Source organism: Schistocerca piceifrons, chromosome 1 (genome assembly GCF_021461385.2).
Source record: "Schistocerca piceifrons isolate TAMUIC-IGC-003096 chromosome 1, iqSchPice1.1, whole genome shotgun sequence".
NCBI classification, from domain to species: domain Eukaryota; kingdom Metazoa; phylum Arthropoda; class Insecta; order Orthoptera; family Acrididae; genus Schistocerca; species Schistocerca piceifrons.
In genome coordinates, this window is record NC_060138.1 from 317,146,254 (window position 1) to 317,162,823 (window position 16,570).

Here is a 16,570-nt window from a genome sequence, read left to right on the forward strand (position 1 = left end):
ACTTTGAAGAGGAAATCATGAATACGACGAACTTACTACGTGCATTACCTATCTGACGTAATAATGAGAGTGGTAACATTTCAGGTAGGTCATTTATTGTAATAAATGTGAACTTACAAGCCTTAAGGACAGTCTTACCTGTGATAAGGTGTTCCCTGATATTTGTAGTATCGTAGTATTACTTTAGATCTTGAGTTATTGCGATACAGAGCAGTGTTTTCTAGTGGTGACTTGTTGGAACCATTTTCAATAGTCAAACGACTGTACCAAGGAGCGATTAGATGACCTGCTAGACAGCTGCGTTATGTGGATTGCATGAGAATCTGGCGAAAAGCAATTCAGGTCGCTCGGATACTTTTGAGCATGACTGTACACACCCATAAATTTTGAATATTCAGCTTTAGCAACAGACATCTATTCAAAGTCTTATTTATCAATGGCGTTATGCCACTTACTGTACCGAACGTTATATAGAGTGTCTTCTCAAAATTTTTTGCGAGTCCATTTGCAGAGAACCACTTAATAATTTTCTGAAAGACATCATTTACAATTTCCTCAGCTATTTCTTGTTTGTATTGTGTGATTACTATACTTGTATCACTATCAAAAAGAACTACTTTAGCACTTTCATGAATATAGAATGGCAAGTCATTACTATATATTAAGAGCAAGAAGGGATCCAGACCGAACCCTGTGGGACACAGTCCTTGGTACCTCCCCATTCAGGGGCCTCTCTTGATTTTTGCAGACTAGTAATAATCTTAATTTCGGCCTTCTGCATTCTTTTAGTTAAATATGAATGAAACCATTTTTGTGTGCTGTCCCACTCATAATACAATACTTAAGCTTATCTAGAAGATTTTCGTGATTCAATTATTCTGAGCATTTAATATTTGGTCCGTGAAGGTATATAAAGCATTTTCTGTTGAAAAGCCTTTCTGAAAACCAAATTGATATTTTGTTAGTACTTCGTTTTTAGAAAGATGAAAAACTGCTCTTGAATACATTACTTTTTCAAGAATTTTGGATAAAGCTGTCAGAAATGAGATTGGTCAGTAGTTGTTAGCATCAGACATACTTCCCTCCTGCCTCCCCCCCCCCCCCCCACGTACCTTTTTAAACAATGTTTTAACACTAGATACTTCAGCCTGTCTGGAAAAAACGCTCAGTTTCAGTGAGATACTGCATACATGGATGAGAATGCGATTTATCCGTAATCTGTTGGGAAGAAACTTTTAGTACTCCTTTGGTAACGCCATCAGTGCCATCTGAGCTTTTACCTTTGAGTGAATTTATAATTTTTCCTAATTTCAGTAGGAGAGTTGAGATGAATTTCAGTTTAATCAAACTGCGTAAGTTTTGCTCTTTCATATACAGGTTTTCATTTTCTAATGAATAGCTGGATGCTATTTTCTCTACAACGCATAAAAAATGATTAGTAACAGAATTTTTTTTAAATTTTGACTTTATGTTAACAAACTTTCATTGAGTCTGACGGAAATACAGTTTTCCTGTGGTCTCGATTTCCCTGTTTCCTTTTTAACAATATTCCAAACTGTTTTAATTTTGTCATCAGGAGTGCTAATCTCAAGCATAATGCAATTACTTCTGACAAATTTGTACAGAGTTCACTGAAGTGGATTGCTGTCGGTGAGGAAATGGTGTCTTAGTTTAGCTAATGATGATCTGTTTGTGGTGGCTCCCTCCCCAAGGGCAGAAGAAAACCGGCCATCACCACATGCCCAGCGCACCTTCAGGCACCTTCAGAGAACAAAATTAAGTTCTCATTCGAGGGTATGAATATCAAACTTGTTGGTGCCTGGGCAAAATCGTTAAGCTCCAGAGCACTGCAATGCTAGCTGTATAAACCCATGTGGGAATGATTCACCAACGCTACAATCAGATGTACCGTTGAATGGTTTCCACGACTGGGAAGTCATTGTCACTGCCAGTAACAGCACACACCTTCTACCACCACTAGCGCCACCACGACGGGATTGAGAAGTCAACGCATGAACTAAATCATGATGGGACCTTTTCAGGCACCAAGATGTGCAAGAGGTAGAAGCAGGCACATCAGATCCATTGCGCCCATCAGCAGATAATCAACACCAGCACCACGGGAAACCAGCAGTACTCAGCAGTTACAAGCAGCCATGCCAATACGGGTACCATCAGACCCCATGCCACAGCAACCAAAAACAGAATGACAAAGGATGTCGTAGCTGCACCTGACTATTGGTGAACGAGGACACAGAGATGGTACAATCCACGGGCAACGTTTAATTGCCGGCACCACTACAAGCTGCTATAACTACAGTGGCTGCCGGTCAGGCGAGTCAGCCGCCTGGGACACCAAGATTAACTGAATATAAGCAGTCGTTGAGTGAACGGAAGTCAGCTCTTTTCAGACAGCCACCACAAACAGATCATAAACTAAGACACCATTTCCTCACCGACAGCAATCCACTTCAGTGAACTCTGTACAAATTTGTCAGAAGTAATTGCATTATGCTTGAGATTAGCACTCCTGATGACAAAATTAAAACAGTTTGGAATATTGTTAAAAAGGAAACAGGGAAATCGAGACCACAGGAAAACTGTATTTCCATCAGACTCAATGAAAGTTTGCTAACATAAAGTCAAAATTTAAAAAAATTCTGTTACTAATCATTTTTTATGCGTTGTAGAGAAAATAGCATCCAGCTATTCATTAGGAAATGAAAGCCTGTATATGGAAGAGCAAAACTTACGCAATTTGATTAAACTGAAATTCAACTCAACTCTCCTACTGAAATTAGGAAAAATTATAAATTCAGTCAAAGGTAAAAGCTCAGATGGCACTGATGGCGTTGCCAAAGGAGTACTAAAAGTTTCTTCCCAACATATTACAGATAAATCGCATTCTCATCCATGTATGCAGTATCTCACTGAAACTGAGCGTTTTTTCCAGACAGGCTGAAATATCTAGTGTTAAAACATTGCTTAAAAAGGTACGGGGGGGAGGCAGGAAATAAATGAATTTTTTATGTGGATGAGGTATCTGAAATATCTAATATTAATTGTCAAAAGTCACCCACCAGGTCGGAACAATATTGAGACATGAAGCCTAAGACAAGAAAAAAGGAGTTAAATTCATTGGTCACTAATGTGGATTGACCTAGTGTTTCTTCATGACACACATTAAAACTTAGTTAAAATTTTCCTCAGATTTTTGAGATTTGTTTTATCCACATTCTTAGATGATCCATAGATTTCCGCCCTTGAAGAGTGAAATGAGACGTCAGGACGACAGTACGTTTGTTCATTTAACTTCTTTATTCCGGTTCTCAGCCACTGTACAACAGTAACAGCTTAGTGGAGGCATCCAATCGCCTACAATGCAAAACAACAGACGTCCAGCTTCGCTGACAGTGCAACGAGCGGGGTCAAGCACGATGTCACTCGAATGCTATTGTAACAGATGTCTCCGACTGTGGCCCTCATGACAGCGTGTTAGTGCAGCTGACATATTCCGCAGAGGCGGTCGTGACCTCCCTCCAACAAGTGGGTCGCTGTCTGCTGTGGTAGCGGCTGCTTCCCTTACTCAGGGCAAAGGGACCTGCCCTTGGTCGAACAGTGGACCCCATGCTGCATTCCAGGATGTCGCTCCAATCGTTACAGGCTCACGGTGTAGGCTATGGTAATTATACGAGAGCATTTTAGTACATTAATGGCTGAGTACGTATACGCTCCACACTATGTTAGTTTAGGACTTTAGGCACGTGCTCTAAACACTTCACAGGTGGCAACACAGGAAAGGCTTCGTCCTTCTGTTGGCGTACAGCAGCGTCAGCTGTTAATATACTACACCCAGCTAGCTCTTCTTCGCAATGCCTGCCGGTTGTGTTTTGCTACGCAAAACACCGCACTCTTCCCTCAAGCAGCTGGCTCTGTTGAAACTCTGGTGTAATTTTTGACCGAATACACTTATATGCTACAATATACAGAAAAACATTTGTCACGGGGTTTAATGAGATGACTCAATACAGCTGTCAGGAATTTGAGGAACTGTGTGTTTGCCACACGCCCAACGAGTTTATTATATATCTTGAATAACTGAAATTTAAAATAAACAATAAATGTGTACAGCTGTTCACAAACTGGAAATTCTTCATATTTGTCACCAAGTCTACCAGTTTGGTGACATTTATTGTTATACTTTTCTTAAAATCCTTATAGGCTTTTCATCACTCAAGCAAAATCAGAGTGAAAAAAACTCAGTTGTATTAAGCAAGGTAATCAAACAAAACTTTATGCACTTATTTATACAACTGAGCAGTGGAACAATATGAGAAAAAAAAACAGATCGCAAAACTTATCTTTAACACAATATCCTCTAAATAAGGTAATAGTTCAAAGTGTTCAACCCTTATTTAAAGTTGTCAAATCAAACACTTTTCAGCCCTCTAATTTTTCAACTTATTTGATTTGGCGGCCAGTTTTGGAGATTTACTACGTCAACTTCAAGCCCTCCACAAGACGTCATGAACGCTTTCGCCTTGTAATACCTTGTGCCGCTGCATGTGGTAGGTGTAGTGCAGACGAAATTGTGGATACCTGACGTCTCAGCAGTGAAACTTATTGTTCAGCAATATTCTTAAATTGTATTTAACATTTTTCTTAATTTTGATAGCTTCACTTGACAGCAAAATTAAAGATATTATATTTCAGTTTGATATTTTGCTGTCAAATGAACCTGTCAAAATTATGAAAAACATTGACTACATTTTAACGAATATTACTCAGCAAGAAATATCACTGCTTAGATGTTACGTATCCACAATTTCGACTGCATTACAGCTACCATATGCAGCGGTACAAGCTATTAGACAGCGAAAGGCTAACGATGTGTTACGGAAAGTCTGAAGATGGTATAGTAAATCGCCGTAAATGGTAGCCAAATAAAATAAATTTAGAAAGTTAGACAGCTGGAAAATGTTTTCTTTGAGATCCTGTAGCAAACAGCAGAGTACAGCAACCATCTCTGAAAACATGGACAGACAGAGACCTTACTTACAAGTTCAGTAGTACGAGGAAAAACAGTTGTGTCACATTTAATACAATAAGCTGGAAAACTATGTGTTGTATTTACAAACAAAGCTATAATGCAAAATGAGACCTTGCCCTTATACTACACTGTTCGCTAATGTCCCTAACTTCATTAATGAGTTTCATTTTCTAAGATTTCAGTTGTTACAATTGTCTATGAAAGTATATGTGCTGTCTCATGGCTGGTTCAAATGGCTCTGAGCGCTATGGGACTTAACATCTCAGGTCATGAGTCCCATAGAACCTAGAACTACTTAAACCTAACTAACCTAAGGACATCACACACATCCATGCCCGAGGCAGGATTCGAACCTGCGACCGTAGCGGTCGCGCGGTTCCAGACTGAAGCGCCTAGAACCACTCGGCCACAACGACCGGCTGCTGTCTCATAGTTACCCCCATAATCTACAGAAATAACTTTACCTGCAGTTATTAAGCTCTTTAAAGTTATCAGCAGTAGTAGGAAGGTTTCTAGGAGTCTATAAATTCGTTTTTCCATCTGCATACAAAATTGCTTTTCACCAGTTCAATTATAATACAAATGCTTGTAGTTAGCATATCTAATGGTAGAACTACGGAAGAACACACTGAAAGAGAGCTATATGTTGAATGTTGACCAGAGTTACAATACCGAAGAACAAAAAGCTGTAGTGTGTAGTTGTCACAAATAATACGTCAGTGTCAAACATGCCCGTTTTGCAGTACTTAAAAAGATGGTCAGTTTTGTCCTCTGATTTTTCTACTTTGCTGTCTGGGCTAGATGTGTTTTGAACAGTTGCACTGACTCTTTCCTGAAGACTGGTAGGACGATGAAAAATAGCAGATTGAAGATGCTGTATACCGTTGGTGGTACAATGTAGATAGCTTCATAACCTTCTATTGTAAATATATCTGCCATCATCCAAGTGGTGAATTCTGTTGAGGTCATTTGTACCACATATATGAATAGATATTCATTTCTACCAATCACATACATCATAGAAATAACCCGCATAATCTTTGTGAAGGCGATCCCAGGGCGCCTGTAGTGGTAATCAAGAACAGGAATGCTGACATGGTATGACTGCGACGTGGTACTCACATGGCACGTGCATGACTCTTTGAGTGATCTCTTGATTTATTTCATACTCATATACTTACTGGTGTATGTGTACTGTAGACTCCCAAATGCCCTTATTGGAGGAATATTAGTACCTCTGAGTTTAGAGCTTCTGCAATAACCAACCGGTCACCTTTTATAGGCACCAATAGAATGAGAACTCCTTGGAACAATTGAAGTTGGTGGCAGAGTGGCAACAGGATTTTTGCTGCATGCTTTCTTGTTCTGCACCCAAGTGGTCACCCATTGCATTATGAATTCTGAAAACATTATAAAGGACCTTCTTTAGCTGCTACAACTGCTGTTTGTGTGTCTGTCAGTCAAGAAGCTGTTAGATATGCTGGTGGTAGATTGTCTGTCTGCCAACATCTGAGGTGGCATATATTATCTCCCCTGGACCCAGTGTTAACCGACACAAATTGTTTCTATTGGTATGGCGAGCTCTGGATCTATATGTGATCTTATACAGATGACTGGGAAATGGGGACCAATACTGTAGGCTGCGTGATCTATATTATGGTTGTCACGTACAAATATTGCCTGCAGTGACCACCTAAATACTCATAGAAATTTTGAATGCTGTAGATGATGGATAGAGCATCTTTTCTTTGTCTGGGAGTCGTTTAGCTGGGCTTGTGACAGGGTGTATCTCTTCATGTGATTGGACATTCAGGTTCCTCAGTCATGCAAGGTGACAATACTGCTCCAACCCATTGTGAGAGGCACCCATTCCCAAGATGACAGGCAACTCATGGCAAAAATAGGCAAAGCGTGCAGTTTACGTTAAATGGCGGAGGAGAGACTGCTCTCTCGCATTCAGAAGTCCACTCAAAAGGGACTCCAGTTTTCCAGAGTCTGTTCAGTAGTGCAAGTACTGTTGAGGCATGTGGAATGAAAGAATATATTACCAAATACTGATTGAATATCTTTCTTATTTCTTCGACCGGGTGGTTTCTGTACGATATTTAGAGGCAATTTCGTCGGTCTCACTCTGTTGTATCACATAATATGTTCTAAATATTCTAACTATGGCTGAAAAAATCAGTATTTTAAGTGTCTGCAACAGAAGTTTCTTTGTTCTAGAGTATGACAACTACTGAAAGTTGCGTAAATGGTCTATTTTATTAGCTCTAGTAGCTATGACGTCGTCCAAATAATTTGAGAAGGGGAAATGTGCTGCAGAAATTTTTCGAAGTAGTGGAAAGCGAGGGCGTGCGTTAGTTGAAACCGTGAAGGTGACATCTATAGGGGGAAACATAGGAAACTAGTCTGCCTGTGTTAAACTGTGCAACAAAATTGAGGAGTCACTTCTTTGAAACCCCCTCATTTTCCCACATTACAACGCTGAAGTTCTAAATCTGGCTCAAAGGTGCCTACAACCACCCTCTGTAATATTGTCAAAACGACGCACTCTCCAACGTCTCCCTCGGGCTCGGCTATACTTGAAACAACAACCTGTTGACATGATCAAATTAAAGCCATACACTAGAAGTTCATGTAAGGTGTAAGTTGGTTTAACGATGTCACATCAATACCACACTTTACAACTCTGTCCACTACCAACGTGGACGTGACACACCCTGGGAAGGTCATCACACCTCCCGTTACTCACATCACATCCCGTCTCTTGGCACTTCGGTGACAGAGGTCTGAAACGCGACGCCTAGCTTCGAAACCAGGCGGTTTTCCTACGGGTGGCCGGGGAAAACACCGCTGCTCAGAACCGAGACGAAAAGGCCCCAGGAGAGGTCACAAGGTGGGTAAATGAAACCACCTCTTCCCTCGGGACATTTATTTCCACACATTTCACAGTCCAAAACAACAGACTGAGCTGCTATGTGAAACAGGACGACGTTCTTTACAACATTTGACACTGATGACACCCCCTGGACGCTTCAGTGCTTCTCTAAGGACATTGTAGTTTTGCATCCCCCACTCAACGTTTGGAGTGTAGTGTGCCTGCAACTTTGGTCTGGTACACAGAGTGGAAATACTAGAGACCCTTCAAAACCATTTGATCAGATTTTTAACACTACCCGAAGTAGACAATGATGATTATACTTTGACATCTCTCATTTTCTGCAGGGATGCACAAATAACTTAGTTAAATGAAGATGATAGTGAAAATAAGTGGCCAGACCTGGATTAGCCTTATTTATAAAATGGATTATAACTGTTATTATTATTATTAATATTATTATTCCTTTAATGATTCATTCATGAATAGCACAACGATGGTAGTAGCATAGTGATTGTAGAAGTCTTCTTCGACAACAGTTCCTTTAAACTCATCCAACAAAGTTTTGTGAGAACTATGTCATCTCTATGGAAAGTATCTCCAGCGTTTATGTTACACTATAAGCTAAACCAACCTCTCACGATCACAGTATCTCACCCTCGAATGTGTTCGGTGTCTGTTGTCATGCCTGCTTGATGAAGAGTACAAATGCTCAAACAACACTAGATAGTTGATCATATTCTCGTGTGTTATTTCCTTTACAGATGCGTTGCATTTTCCTAGTCTCTTCCTACAAATTTGTATCTCCCATTGGCCTTCGCTAGTATTGGTTTTACTTGATCATCACATGTCATGACGTTCGTCAGTTTTCCCAAAGTGCTCATACTAGTTAATGTGCTCAATATGTTCACCACTTACTTGTAACTGAATAATATCGGTAACGTGTCTTTGAATATATAAGGAGTAACTGGTATAAGTGCCGATATTTTTATAAGTGGTGTGGTAACAAGTACGCACATTAGTGTTGTTGGTTGTTTTTTCTCTACATCGAAACGTGTTCCCACAAACACGTCACAAATTTTACGACCAGATGTTTTCTGCACGATCGTAACTGCACCACTAAGTGCATTATGCTTCTCGGTGTAAACTAACCGTTTCGCGACCACGCATCCGTACCTCATCACATGACCTGCTGCCCAGGGTAAAGTAAGCATCAATGGCTTGCTCTACCAAACAACCTAGAAACAGATGACTTATAATAGCTCTAATTAAAGGTCTGCATGCAAATACTGATGTAATATTCAGTACACCGTGCTGAGTCACCAATAAAAATATCTGCGCTTTAGCTGCTACACCATATATATTTATACGTCCTGGCAAACAAACGCTACAGATAATTATCCAGTGAATTTTATGTAACGTAAAATGTAGGTAAACATACACTAGAATTTCTAGAAAGTAGAACGAACAAAGTAAACTCATCAAATACACTGGGTTATAATAAACTAAGTACCTATGAAATCAGTTGTCCACTTCACCTCCTTTCTTTGAGAGGAAACATTTTAGATACCTCTGGAGATTTCTTAGTCACTTCAAGCCCTTTCTTAGAGCCGCCCGGCACACAAATTTCAAAGACAGGCTCATATTCGCAGACATGACCAATGTTATACCTAACAGTTATCAGCTTATCAGACGTTTTTTTCTTTTTCGAATGTAACTTGTGTGATTCTGAATACGTACAAGAAGAATGCAGTATGCAGTGAACATACTGCCTATCAGCAAAACAGCTTTGGAATTAACACCTCCTACTTCAGCCTATAGGATAATACTTCTTGAAGTCTCGTCAAATTAATAATCTCATTGCCTGTTTTTTGGTTGCTTAGTGGCTTGATATCTCTATGTTTCATATTTGTTTGCGCTTCAGTGCTGAAAATATTTCATTTATGCACTGAATACATCAGTTATTTACACAGAAACTGTAACCTTTCAATTTCATATTATTTAATTTTGCAAGCTCTTATTTTCAATGCAAAAGGAAAGTAGACGCTGTAACTACACAGAATATTTATTTCTCGTACGCCTCATGAAAAATAGCTCTTCAGGGATGAATTGTATTTTTCCGCTTTCTAACAAAATATGTCATATTTGCCTTATGTGGATTCTTCTTGGAAGAAAATATTACACATATTTCAAGGAAAATTGTCAAATTAGAACATTATTATTCTAAACGTTTTTCAGCTTTTGCGCCACAAGTCGTCTTCCTGATACTGTTTCGATAAATTTTGGAATGCAATTTCAGATTTCTGAATATACGCATTTAATTTTCTGTGGAAATTACTAATCAACTAGGATCCGGATTCCTTAGTGGTGTAGTTAATATTTCTGTACCATCAGCAACATTTATTAGCGTGCATATTTCTTCTATTGCTCATATTTAGCTACTACGGGGTGACGTACACCGTCCGTTCAAATTTAGATTTAAGATCTATAACTTCATAGCACTGAGCAAACATTTAACTGTAAGAGTGTGCTATAGAACTTCAGTTACTAACTTTCACAAAAAAGTTGTTCTCTTAAGAGACTTATTGTATACGTTGGGCACTCTAATTTTTCTCCTTTCAAAAGCTATGTTGTACTTAGAGTTCATGTTCAGTACAGGAAGATGAAAAGGTTAAGTCAGTGCTGTTGGCCTTGGAAATTAAGTAGACTCTCAGAACAGATGGTAACGGTAAGAGGTATACCTGTTTCGTGAGTGCCGTACAACTTCGGCCTAGATAGAAAACGTGCACTTGAAATGGCAGTACTAGCATTTGCAAACCTTGCAGGCTTCCTGAGCCTGGAGGACGAGGTGCTGCCGGGTAACCTGGGCCTCAAGGACCAGACGGCGGCGCTACGGTGGCTGCGAGACAACGTCGCAGCCTTCGGCGGCGACCCCGCTGCCATCACGCTCTTCGGCCACAGCGCGGGCTCCGCTTCGGTTGCTCTGCACGTGCTGTCGCCACTGTCCGCCGGTACGTCACACCTCACTGGCGGTACATAACACGAGTATTAAATAAACATCGTCACTGAGTCATAAATTTTATGCAAATAATACGTCTCCGGCTAGATCGTACCACGCTTCCAATAGGGGGAAAGGTCACCAAGAGACAAGCGAGTTTCTGTCATTCATTTCAGTTTTAGATGACAATGAGAATCCGTCACAGTTATTAATACTATGCTTTCGGTCTTTCTGTCAACATTTAAAATAATTACAACAGTCAGGGGCTCTCTTGCCTTGTCATTGCAATGGGCTACCTCAGAGTTATGCACGTATAGTTCACGACTACTCGCTTGTTGCTACAGAGCTTCTCACGACAGTTACTTCAAGATGCAGGCGAGACTCATTAAGGTCTTCTGGCAGCAAAGTCAATCCTTCAAAACTTTCTCTCTCAGCTGTTCAACATAGCAGCCTAGACACGTTAAGTGGGTGTCATGTTCACGGTAGCAGCGGCTTTATAACCTCGTAACATCTATAGCTTTGCCCTGGGTAGGCTTTATTCATGCGCCTTTGGAACATTCCATCGCAGATATACGCACTTCGAATGATGTCTCCACCAGATTAGGTGTTATTCATGTACATGGAGTCTGTTCAGTTCTTTGGAATGTTCCATCACAGCCGTTCTGTGCTGACGCCAGTAATCGCTATTAAATCAGCCCCGAATTACTTACACACCTGCAACGTTTTCCTTCATTCAAAACGTTCCATCAGAGCTTTTTGCACTAATGCCGTGACAACTTAATAGCTCCGCCGTGGCTTGACTACAGCAGTTCCACGTTGCAGCCGTGATTCGTTAACAGCTCTTCTCTGCCTAAGTGTTATTCACTGTCCTAAGTGTTATTCACTATCCTGCAGCGTCTTCATTCCCATTGGGGCGTTGCATCACAGCTGTTTTCCACATCAGCCGTGACTCGTTAATAGATTCACCTCGGCTGGTTCTTATTTATGCTTCTGCAGCGTCTTTATTCCTTCTGATCGGTTCACCACAGGCTTCCAAAGTTGGGGCTGAGAGCCATCAATAGCTTGCACCCTTGTGTGGTGTAATTCACGCACCTACGGCGTTTTCACTCGTTTGGAATGTTCCTTCGCAGCCGTTCTGTGAAGGAGCCGTAACTCAGTGATAGCTGCAACCCAGAAAGGTATAACTCTTGACAGAAATGCATACTTTCCTTCACTAGCAGTCATCAGAAGTGAAATGCTGAGTGCAGAGACGTACTACTGCGCAGTCTGTTGCACCGTTGCACCGTGCACGACTTAACACGTATAAAGCTATAAGGCTGGTGTATGTCCTGACTGCAGTCCTGTGCTCGTGTATTAGACAGATATTACATAGTGTTTGAAAGCGATGTGGAGAAATTTTGCATTTAGTTTTGCTTGTAGTTCCATGTAGGTTTCAACAATAAATACGTAACAGAAATATTGCTATTTGTGGGGATACGTTTCTGTAAGAGGTAAGACTAATAAAACCGCACTCTGCAACATTTATGATCATAAATTATGTTTCAAAGTGACTGTGAGCTGACTGACAAAATATCTAGTGCGAAGCAATTCAAAAATTGATTTACCAATTCACAAACAAAGTGTTATGCTAATGAGAATTACTTTGCTCGTTTGAGAGAACTTCACTACTTATATGGAACTTAAAATATGATTCATCCCCAACTCAAATAATCGCCCTTCGTATCATACATGCAGTTCAAATATATCTTCGCCTCAGCATGTTGCCTTGCTAAACTTTGTTTCTATCTGTTAGTGACCACCTTTCAGTTGTGATGAATGCCGCGATGACAACTCTTAAACGGTATTAACCATTTTGTTGTGCACGTACGAAGAGGAGAATACATATAGTGGCAGAAAAGGTTTTTAGGTTCATCGGTTGCTTTATGATAATCACAGTAATTGTAAGAAATAAAGTACAGTGTGTTTCACTTATGGTGCAGTCTGGTGCCGGGATGTGCAATCATTAGTTCCATCTGCAGCTCCTGCAAGATGATTTGGCAGGTCTTCCATCAACATAAACTGTGGCTATCTTTACTTACAGCAGATGGTCGAAATTACGTCCCTCTGCGGGAGGAGTATCCTAGTACCTTCTCAAATAAGTGTCAGAAACAAGTCGAATTTCGCCTGACGGAATTATTGACGGTACAAGCAGACTTATAACTCTTAAAGAGTATTGCGTTCGTTATCTTGTATATTGTCTTTTAATATCCACTAAACAAAAAAAATTCATTTCCTTAAATCTGGGGAAGGAAGAGAAGAGTCAAGAGACATCACCAGTCCCCATAGCCGGAGCCGGCTACCAGTAGGACCTGCTCTCGGCATGACCATACCACTGCCCCACGCCAGCTCCATCCAGAAATGTTGGATTCGCAAGGTCTCTCTGACATCGCCCTGAGCTGGCTATTGTTCGAATTGGCTACGTCTCACATGCCCATTGTGTACCTAGGACCGTGCGCTCAATGGTCCCTGCGCTGCGCCTGCATGACATCGGCACAAGTCTACAGTTATAAACTGCTGAAAAACAGATAACGGTTTCAAATGTCTTTAATCTGCCCACCCACCTCCGTCAGAAAATCTGACACCCCTTCAATACCATACTTAATGGAAACCGTGCACAACAAGAAGGGACAAAAATTTATGCCACATCGCACAGTAATCGAGGATCATTTACGTACACTCAATACTTCGCCTGGTCCGGAGCATCATGCGTTGGTTCCACCCTACTCAAGGGATTACTGGTTCCCGCCCAACGTCAGAAACAGGATTTGTGTAGGACGTAAAACATCTTGCATCTAACAGGGATATGACAATTAGGTCTGGGAGATAAGAGATTCTTAAATTGCAGTGTATTGTAAGAGAGTTAGTTTCAGTTTCATTACATTATATGTAATGGTGATTGGCTTGGAAAGACCGTAAAATGGCAAGACAGTCGTTTTTGGCCCAGGTCGGCTGGTGCAGGAGAATGGATTGTATTCTACTAGTACTACGAAGAGTGCGGATTCAGAGGAGTTTACACAAGATTCTCTACCCTGCAAGACGTCAGGCCTCCGTAGATAGGTTAGTGCCAGAGACTCGGTAGTGTGCGTGGTGACCAGGCAGTGGCTGCTACCTCAGCGTAACACTCGGTGGCGTGCTTTGTTAGCGACAGTCGGAGTACGAAGGGCGATGGTGCTATCTTAGTAGAAGGCCGTGTCCGACTTTGCCCACGTAAGATAGTCGCATCTGTGACCAGCAGGCTAATGCAGCAGTAGCCATGAATAGCAGCCCAGCACGCGGATGCCCCGTGTCGCAGGTGTTTTGGAGACGCCCTGAGTGGGGGACGAAGACAATTTGGAGAAAGTACTCCCTTGATAGCACCGGCTGAAGACCTGGAACCATCAGTTCCAGCGGCAGCTTCTAGGTCAGCTGCTACCTAATTATGCTGCTGCTGTGAGTAGATGAAGGTGTTTGGCTCCTCGCAGGACTGTTGGTTGGATTGAAGACGTCTTAAGTCCAGGAACTTGTTATAAGAATGCAAGTGCTGCTAGCGCCTAATCAACGAGTATTTACAGTCCCTTTGCTCAGCTATGCCGTGACAGGGCCCCGTCTTCGGTCATTTACGTGACGATGACAGCGCACCGTTGTGCCACAGCATGCGGAAACAGGCCACTGCTGTGGCCGGCTGCAGCTTCGCACTGTGCTTTGGCAGAAGTATTGTTGTGCTGTGCTTGGCAACTCGCTTGCTCACTTTTCAACGTTTTGCGAAGTCTAGACGGAAGTTTTTGGCACAAGACGTACAACGATAAGTGCCACTGGGGTCGGCGTGTACGACAACAGAAACCACTATATATTTCACCGGTGCTACAGCAGCGTTCGCTTAGAAGACGGATGAATGATGCCTTCCTCCCAGGGGTACAGAGACTGCGCTGTAGCTGCAAAATCTTACTCTCAATCTCTCTTATTCTTTTAGTTTGACACCACATGCTTTAGCTGTTCTCTCATAGAAAGCGGTAACGCAGGAGTTTGTTCCTCAATTAAACTTGTTTCCTGACGCGCTCTTGAAAAATTGATACCAGAACGATGGCGATTGCGATCTACGTAGAGGAGTAGTTGTGTTTCTCCACTGATTCTGTGTGGAACGTTTTCGTGACAGTTCTTTGTCGTAAGAAACATTTCAAGAGCTTGAAGAGTATGGTGCATCTTCCGCCTAAAAATATGTCTATATGCCAAGAATTTACAGGATCTATTTTAATTTATAAACTGCCCGAGAAAAATTATTATATTGAAAAGACGATGTCGATTTTTATCCGATGATGGCATAAGTCAGCTGGGGCATATATAGTAGATATACTGGTAATGGTTTCAACGTCATCCACCAAAAGAAAGAGTAGTGGAACAGCTACCAGACCGACAGCGGCATCTGTGTTTGCCTTTCAACAGGAAATGTTGACAACCAGAATGTTCATTATGGTACAAACGTGTGAAGCAAGCAGGCAACCAAGCTACGGAGATGCATTTTTGCTTCCTACGGTCAAGTGATCGAGTTTGGAAGGGGTGGCGGGACGATCCTTTCGGAGATTTGCTGCAAAAGTTGGACGTGCTGCGTCAGTTGGGCAACGGTGCTGCTATTAGTGGTGACTCGAAGTTTCTCACAGCCGTACGCGAGTTTCTGGACATCTACGCGGAACAGATGCAATCCAGGATCCTCTTATCGTGAGAGCAGCAGTGGCAGATAGTACAGCTTGTGAGCCCAGACACATCAGCATGAACCCTCGCGAACCGATTATTAGCACTGGAACTACGGGCACACACACTTCAAACCAGTTTTCCTCTCACACCACAGGATGGACGTCCACGGCCCTACAGGTGCCGCCCCGAGGTTGGCGCCCCGTGGCCACCAGCGATGAAAGAAGACTCTGCAGGCACGAAATTGATGGTGGTTTGTGCGTGCCATGTAATCTTGTCATGTAGACTCGATAAGCGCTGTCTCGTGGAGTCCATTTGTCCAACACACACTGGCCCCACAGCAGACACAATGGTCTGGAGTCCAATAAGCTACAACTCTCGTTCTTCTTTGGTGTTTCTGGAGTGGACTTTAACCAGAAGCAGAATATTGTTGGACCTGATCTTTTGCCTTTACTGCAACAGGAAGGTGATGTGTTCTCCCAATAGGATGATGCTTACTCTCACACTGCCCGTGAAACTCAACGTGCTCTGTAAGACATGCAGCAACTTTCCTGGCCAGCACGATCTCCGAACTTGTCTTCAATCAAGCAAGAGTGGGATGGCTTGGGAGAAGAAGCAAATTCTGCGACTCGTCAACCAACAACTCTTACATAACTACCTGAGCGGGTTGAGCAGGCGTGACGTGATGTATTCGCTGTCTGTACGATCGACTGGATCCCTGAGCCAGCGTCTGCATTGCCGTCAGCGGAGGCTAGACCGCCTGCCAATATAGGTGTTGCAACATTGGCCCTTCACTGGTTCTGCAGAATCACTTGAACTGTTGATCAGTAAATGCAACTATTTCATGTATTCCATATGCATCGTTGAATCAATAAACCTTGAGTGAATTGTAAACTATAAAAGGGTGCATTAATTCTTTTTCTGGCTGTGTATATACACT

At 41.9% G+C, this 16,570-nt stretch overlaps 1 protein-coding gene across 1 annotated transcript in view; it reads left to right on the forward strand.

Moving 5' to 3' along the window:
* LOC124715283 (acetylcholinesterase-like) overlaps window positions 1-16,570 on the forward strand; it is a 97,253-nt gene that overhangs the window by 29,584 nt on the left and 51,099 nt on the right. Inside the window, exon 5 of the mRNA XM_047243091.1 lies at window positions 10,754-10,939. Coding sequence (XP_047099047.1) covers window positions 10,754-10,939 — 186 coding nt within the window. The remainder of the gene's footprint in view (window positions 1-10,753; window positions 10,940-16,570) is intronic.